The 8696-nt window shown below is 38.5% G+C and overlaps 1 protein-coding gene across 1 annotated transcript; it reads right to left on the reverse strand.

Annotated features, from left to right (window-relative positions):
* Nucleotides 1-557: 557 nt before the first annotated feature.
* Nucleotides 558-7925, reverse strand: LOC311295033 (immunoglobulin superfamily member 11-like). Its single transcript, XM_084416210.1, has 6 exons — nucleotides 7818-7925; nucleotides 7368-7694; nucleotides 5956-6110; nucleotides 5649-5862; nucleotides 2326-2606; nucleotides 558-1331 (listed from the first exon to the last, which is right to left on the reverse strand). Exons 1-6 carry the CDS (start codon nucleotides 7864-7866, stop codon nucleotides 1260-1262), a joined length of 1098 nt encoding a protein of 365 aa, XP_084272336.1. The 5' UTR covers nucleotides 7867-7925; the 3' UTR covers nucleotides 558-1259.
* Nucleotides 7926-8696: the final 771 nt, after the last annotated feature.

Genomic DNA, 8696 nt, shown 5'->3' on the forward strand with positions numbered 1-8696 from the left:
TTGAGAAAATTATTACAATATGAGCATTTTATTACAATAATAATGTAATACTTATTACATTATGTGTAGATTCTACATTATGTGCAGTTATTACATTATGAATTGCTACAATGTGCAAACCAGTGAAATGTAAAATAAGAAAACTGTGTAACATAAAATGGATGGCAATTAAATGAAATATTGATGAAAAGTCTAGAGTTTTTGTCCACCAGATGGACCCATCATACACAATACAGTCACTTTGGAGTAAAGCATCTAAAATAAATATATCTAAATCACTATTATAGATTAAAACTCACAATATGTATGAAATCTGATGGATGTTTTTATTTTATTCAATGCCACAAGATAACATGATCATATTATTTGCATTAGCTGCCAGAAAGAGAGAGATAAAAATACATAAAGCACATAAAATGCACACATTTCTATCATGAATATGAATATCATTAATATAGATTCCTAAATCTTTCCAGGATAGTCTTATAGTAGACTAATAGACTTACAGTAGACACAATAAAACAGATTCAGAATAACTGGACAGATTCAGTGTTATCTGCTGTTATTGATCATCATTGACCAGAAGAACAGCGGCTTGTTCTTTTTTTTTTTTTTGCTTTTAGACCAAACCTGCTGTGATTCATATTGAAGGTTGGTGGTTTGGTTAATGGCTTATAACTATTTTATTGAAATCCTTATGGAGAAAAAAAAAAATAAACTGCTTAATGCTTTAAATGTGTTTTCATTCAACCGTCATTCAATCTGAATCTGAATTCATAGTTTATTCTTATTATGACTCCTCTTCAGTTATAACATATTTATGATCATAGCTGTACATCAGTTCGGTAGGAAATATTCTGTTAAACTCTACAGTGATTTATTGGAGTGACAAATATTTTTACATTGTATTTTTGGAGTTTCTACATACATTTAAGAAAGAAAATTAAAATAGCAACATAACATTAAGAAAAAAATTAAACAATGTAATTAACAAAAAAAAATGTGAAATGGGATGCATTAAAGAATAAAATTAAATATTAAAGAATATTAATAGTTTCAGCCTCAGATGGAGAGAATAGGAAAGCAAAGCTTTGTTTTTGCCATCACTAAACAAAAAGACCACATATTTTCATCTTTACGATTAAAAATACAATATATGCCACAATTTTTCTATATCTCTTCTGTTTTCTTCATTTTACCTCTTGCAGCTCTGACGTCATTGACCAGAAGAACAGCAGCAGCCGCAGAAGCCACGCCCATCAGCGCAGTGACGACCAATCGCAGCACAGCTTCAACTGAATCACAAAAGGGGGCGTGGACGTCTGGAGAAACTAATGAAACAAATGATAAATTAAATTAAGATTTTCAACAAGTTGACTTTAGTCTTTCATGCATTTAAAAATATCTAATTTTCTGCTTCACACAAGAAATAAAAATTAAAAACAGTTTTAAAAACATGAGATGACAGAAGCTCAATCATCATGTCTGGCATCTTAAAGGGTTAGTTCACCCAAAAATGAAAATTCTGTCAGTAATTACTCACCCTCATGTTGTTCCAACCATGTAAGTCTTTCGTTCATCTTCGGAACAGAAATTAAGATATTTTTGATGAAATCTGACAGAATTTTGACTCCTCCATAGGCTTCCAGTGTGACCGAAACTCACCGGCCCAGAATAGTTATTAAAACATCGTTAAAATAGTCCAAGTAACTACAGTGGCACTACATTAAGTTTATCATGCGACGAGAATACTTTTTGTGCGCAAAAACACAATATTCCTTCTCTCTGGGCCTCGTAGTGTTTTTGCGCTGCGTGTCTGTGTTGCACGTCATCACGCAACACACACATGACCGGCGTCGACCAATAGTGAGCCTACGTGGTGACGTGTAACACAGACGCGCTGCGCAAAAACACTACGCGAACCAACTAGAGGTCGAGAGAGAAGGAAATGAATAGTGGAATAAAGTCGTTATTTTTGTTTGTTTTTGCGCACAAAAAGTATTCTCATCGCTTGATATACTTAAGATTGAGCCACTGGAGTCACTTGGACTATATTAACGATCTCTTTAATAACTTTTCTGGGCCAGCAAGTTTCGGTCACATAGAAGCCTGTGGAGGAGTGAAACATGGCTCAGATTTCATCAAAAATATCTTAATTTGTGTTCCGAAGATGAACGAAGGTCTTACGCGGTTGGAACAACATGAGGGTGAGTAATTACTGACAGAATTTTCATTTTTGGGTGAACTAACCCTGTAAGATATAAATCTCAACAAAATCCACACATTAGTGAATGAATGTGAATAATATCATCAGTGCTGTGGTACCTGAACATGACAGAGTGTGTTGATGTCCAGATGTGTGGTCTGGTTGCTGATGGGATTGTTCAGCACACAGCTGTAGGTGTTTTTATCCTGATATTCCACCTCCAGAGGTAGAGAGAGACTGATGCTGAGATCAGACGCACTGATGCTGGACAATACACTGATTCCTTTGTACCAGGAGAGAGTCGCATGACTCACATTCACCACTGATGAACACACCAATGAACATGATGATGATGATGATGAAGAAAAGTCTCTGCTGATGACAGGAACAGGCAGACGAGCTGGAAAACATGAGAGTTTCAAGCCAAATTTAAACCAGAACAGATTTCACACAGAAGGAAACTGCAGCCTGCTTCAAGCTTTAAAGCCCTTGACGTTACTGTGTACTTGAGCGTATGCACACTTTTGTTTATTCCCTGATTAGATATTTTATACATTATACAATTCTGCTTTTAAAGGAACACTCCACCGTCTCAGTGCATGCATTGTTTTAGTTTGGCAGCGCCAGCGCTAGCTTAGCTTAGCATAATGAATGGAATCCTTTGTTGCCAGCTAGCATGTCGTGAGTAAAAGTGATAAAAAAAAAATGAATAAAAAAAACGAATTACTTCTTGTGGCCTGCATATTTAAAACGAGTGCAAATAGCAATGCAGATTAAGACTAGGCGATTTCCTAGGCAGATATTGACTTGGGACTATATTAAGCTAGGTTTATACTCGACGCGTCCGCACGAGCGCGAAGGCGCGGCAAAAATGACGTCATCGCGGTGCAAGACCCCATTTCGCTTGGCGGTGTGCATGGCTTTTTTTGTAACAGAGCGCACGGCTCCACATCCAAAGATAAACGACTTTGAGCCGAATCTGGCCGAGCTCGAAATTCTCACCACACCGGCACCCAGTGTGCACGTCTAAATTAGTTGCTTACATTTAAAAAAATGAGCATACAATAGCATAAAAAGTATTTTTAATGAACATAAAGGTCCATGTTCAATAAAAATGTTCACGAAACAATGAAATGTTTAGTGAAATTAGAAAATATGTAAGAGATCTTTAATTTAATTATGTTGTACACATTCTCATATCCATATATTTTGTAATAATCTCAGGGTTTACTGGGTTTTACACGATTCTTTTTGTAGTGTGGTATTGGTGGTGGTGTACTAAAATAAACATTGTCACGTGTATAGCTTTCTTCTCACTGCTGATTCCTGATGGTTTAGAGGACGATTACTCGAGTCGCCCCCTATCGTTTCACAGAATAGTATAACTGCGAGCGCGTCAAGTATAAACGCCTAGTCCGATTGGGGAGGTGCGCGTGCAGTGTGTGGAGACTCGCACTGCGGAGCCAGGTGAAAGTATAAACAAGACTTTAGGGGGAAGCACAGGCGAAGCACTGCTACTTGGGCGCAGAGATATCACGCAACACATAAAAATCCCCCAACTTCCGTCAACATACCGGCATGAATAGTACCTGGCTATTTTTCCTAAAGTAGACATAGTGAATGGCGATGAACTTGGCGGATTTTGTGAGAGACGAAGAGGGTGACTTCTCAGATAGTCAAGATCCAGAACCATACCTCTATGAACCAGAGTTTGAGAGGAGGAGTCGCGTGCTTTGGAAATAGAACGACAGGAGGAGGAGGTTGCGATCGCTCAACAGCCTGAGGACGCGAGGATGAGAGCCAACACGAACTGGTGGTGTGAGTGTGGGGGAATATGCCAACCTATGCCGACTGAAATAGAGTGTCTGTGCTGTGGCGAGTGGGACAAGTTACTGCCATCGATGACCAGGCTCAACGTGGGGGGATTTCATGTGTTGTGTGATATCTATGCGCCCATGTAGCAGTGCTTTGCCTGTGCTTCACCCCAATATAGTCCCAAGTCAATATCTGCCTAGGAAATCGCCTAGTGTTAATCTGCATTGCTATTTGTACTCGTTGTGAATATGCAGGCCACAAGAAGTAATTCGTTTTTTATTTTATTTTATGTTTTTATCACTTTTACTTACGACATGCTAGCTGGCAACAAAGGATTCCATTCATTTTGCTAAGCTAAGCTAGCGGCACTGCCAAACTAAAACAATGCATACACTGAGACAAAAATGCGTTTGCACACCTATCTAAATGTAGGACAGACGGTGAATAAGCAGACATCAGGGCTGTGTTTGGACGCTATTAGACGTCTTCTAAAAGCAGAATTGCTTGCTGGGTATTTATTATGTGATAAGTAGTCGAGTCCTGATCGCTCTGTCGGAGTCTGTTTCTCCATAAGCATCTCTCTGAAGTGTCCAACAGATCTGTCTGTGTGTGTGTGTGTGTGTGAGTGTGTGTGTGTGTGTGTGTGTGTACATGTTTTTCTATCCCGGTGGGGACTTCAACCTGAATTCACACAGAGTCATGGGGACTCGTGTCACTGTTGGGACCTAAATTGAGGTCCCCATGGGTACACAAGCTTATAAATCATACCGAATGATTTTTTCTGGAAATGTAAAAATTCAGAAAGTTTTCTGTGATGGGTAGGTTTAGGGGTAGGGTTAGTGTAAGGAGATAGAATATACCGTTTGTACAGTATAAAAACCATTAAGGCTCAATCCCAATTCACCCATTGCCCCTACCCCTCCGTTTTGCGCGTTCCCGTGAAGGGGTAGGGTTCTCTCAATTCTCTTTTGGTTGGTGGGGTAGGGGGAAGGGCCAGATAGCCCTTGAAACGAAGATTTTTCAGGACCACACTTCAAACGAAGGGGTATGAGAAATGTACACCGGCTACAGAGGCAACATGACTGCCAATAATCATTTTCTTTGTCACATTCAATCTTGTGTTCATATTTACGGTCATGTTCTTCAAAGAAACTTTTGCAAAAAAAACCGCTGAAGTTCGCTAACGATAGTCCCGCAACATATTTTTATGTCTGATAACTGGTGAATGTAATTGCGGCAGGGTAGAACCCGAACTTCAGTAGAAAAATGCAAAAAAAATAGCTGTAACCCACGCAATTGAGATGACTACAGCTGACGACGGCATCTTGGAAGTTTGTGATAAACAAACATTGGCGCATCTCCTGTAACGTAGGCGCTAGTGACGACGTATAATGACGTGTAACGGTGTAGTAGTGGTGTCCCATATCTTAGGGGAATATTTTCACCCCTACGCCTTGCCACTCTGTTTCAAGGGGCAAGGGTAAGGAGTAGGCGAAGGGGTATAAAATAGAATTGGGATTGGGCCTAAGTCTATGGAGTCACCACAAAGATAGTGAACCAGACAGTGTGTGTGTGTGTGTGTGTGTGTGTGTGTGTGTGTGTGTGTGTGTGTGTGTGTGTGTCTTACCCAAGACTACGAGACTGGTCATGGCAGACGCACCATCCTCATCATTAGACAGATTCTCAACTCCACACTCGTAAACACGCGTGTCTGCGCTAGTGACTCTCAAGAGCTGCAGGTCGGCTATTCCCCTCGGGATATCTTGTAATAGATTCGCCCTGCCTTTATATTTCGTCTGCACCTTAATTGAACTGGGACTGTTGTAAGAGAGGATTTTGATCTGTGAAAAAAAAAAAACCCAACAACATGAACACACATGGATATGAGCTCTAGTATCAGTGATGCTGGATGAAGCTGATGTGTGTTTCAGTACCGGTGGAGATCCCGGCACATCTGGAGCTGCTGTCCACATGATCTGGATGCTATGACCCGGTGGCTGGGGTGTAAATCTGCAGGGTATCGTCACATTAACACCTCTGGCAATCTTATATTGTTTCTGTGGGATAGTCACAGAAGTGGCCAGCACTCCTGTGAAACACACACACACTTGATGAACTATAGTGAGTTTACATTTAACACTGCACAAACATCAGACTCACACACTTATATATAAGACAAACTATTACATATAACACACACACACACACACACATACACATTCACTCACTCACTCACACAGACACACACACACATTCACAAACACACACACATTCACAAACACACACACACACACACACACACACACACACACACACACACACACACACACACACACACACACACACACACACACTCACACAAACACACTACCGTTTTCAATGCTGAAAACTTTTTACTTCCTATTTTTGTGGAAACTGATACATTACCATTCAAAAGTTTGTGGTCATTCATTTTTTTAGTACTTTTACTCACTGAGGATGCATTGCATAATCATAAAAGTGTTAGAGACATTTATAAAAAAAATAATAAAAAAATTACATAAATGCTGTTCTTTTGAACTTACTATTCAAAGAATTCTGAAAAATAAAATGCATGACAGTTTCAACAAAAATCTGAAGCAGCAAAACTGTTTTTAACAGTGATAATAATCATAAATGTTTCTTGAGCATCAAATCATCATTAGAGTGATTTCTGAAGGATCATGTGACACTGAAGACTGGAGTAATGATGCTGAACATTCAGCTTTGATCACAGGAATAAATTATAGTTTAATATATATTCACATAGAAAACAGCTGTTTTACATTAAAATAATATTTCACTGTTTTCACTGTATTTTTATGCAGCTTTGGTGAGCAGAAGAGACTCTTTCAGAAACATAAAAACATCTTAATTACTCCAAACCCTTTGACCGGTAACAGGCACCAACGTGAAAGTTATGATTAAAATGTATGTAAATTAATTACATTTTTTACTGCTCAAATGTTGTTACTTCACATATCACGATTCACGAGACTTAATGGAGTTCTCCTTTTCCGTCTTTAGTACATCGTTGTCATGTAAACGTACTCTCAGTATGTAAAAATAAAAAGCTTTTGCGTGGAGATGTTTCATATCTGCACCTGGCCATTGCTTGCATCACATATTCACATATTCATATGACAGGGACAAATTATTCATTATACATTATTCATGCACTACAGAAGTTAGAGGCTTTTCTCTTGGTCAGTTTTTAATGTCTTTGGATTAATATAATATAATTTTAATATAATTTTTTTCAAGTTTACAGTATTAGGGAAAAAAAAATCCTAATATATAACAGTGTGAGCTGTATTTCTCTACTCACCGTAGACAGTAACAGTGAATCTGTATGTGGTCTCTGTGCTGCTTCCTCTGATGGTCACATTATAAAGTCCAGAGTCTGTGATTCTGGTGTTCATGATGGTCAGAGATACAGTCCTCATGTCCAGCATCAGTCTGCCTCTGAATCTCTGGTCAGATTTAGAAAAGATTCCAGCCCCTTTATCGATTACAGCTATTTGAGTATTTTGATGTCCAAAACTCCATGTTATCAGATCATCTTCCTGTATTTGAGTAACACCAGATTCTAGAGTGACTGAATCTCCCTCCGTCACTGACACTGACTTCACTGCATCTGAATCAGCAAACACTCCTGAAGAACACACATAGGAACAGTTTATCAGTCAAACAAGTTAATAATTTGTATTTATTGCAACTGCAGTTTATTAGAGCTCCAAACAAATAACACACAACTGTTAAAACAACATAAACTTACCAATCAGACAGCAACAGCACAAACAGAAAAAAGCAAATGTGTGAAACATTTTCTTCAATAGTTCAGAAGTCTGATATAGTATCAGTCAAGTCTGAGAACTAGTGAGCGTCTGCAGTGAAGATGTGAAGAGAACAAGTGTGAACTATTTGAACTCCAGACTGAATTAGGCCACGCCCCCTGACTCCAAACACACGCCCTCTCTCCAAACCCTGTCTCATAGGTTGTATTTTTTTTTTTTTATGCTCAATAACATAAGAACATTGTCATGGAATTACAAACAAATACATATACATATAATGAAACAAAGAAAAAAAAACGATTAATGATAACATCAGATAATATGAAGGATTTTAGTAACACATTGTGCACAAAAAAAAGGATCAGCGGATTAATCTCAACAATGTCTTGGAACTGGTTTACAACTCTCTGTGATTTTATTTATGGAGTCCTTATGGAGAAAATGAATGGAGAAAATTGCTCTGTCACTGTTTCACTCTTTTCCCTCAATGACATCAGCAGTGCTGTGAAACCTGCCCATGTGTGGCCGAGTTGAGTTGAGTCTGGTTGTGAAGTAGACTGATCGACCAGTTCTGTAATGATAAAGAAGGAAGTGAATGCATCAGTCTGATCTACAACAGAAGACAGAGATCAGGTCAGTAAACACACACACATACAGTATATCGTACACGTGTGACAAACGTTTGTGTGATATGACATTCTTTACACTGTCTGTGTGCAAATAAACTGTTTAACCCTGTCATCAAGTTTACTTCACTATATTACAATTAAATCCTAATTTAATCATGACAAACTATATATCGTTGGAAAGGTCTAAGACTCCTTAATAGATATTTCAGCACTGTTTTTTGTTACAATTTA

This window comes from Rutilus rutilus (genome assembly GCF_951802725.1).
Source record: "Rutilus rutilus genome assembly, chromosome: 8".
NCBI lineage: Eukaryota > Metazoa > Chordata > Actinopteri > Cypriniformes > Leuciscidae > Rutilus > Rutilus rutilus.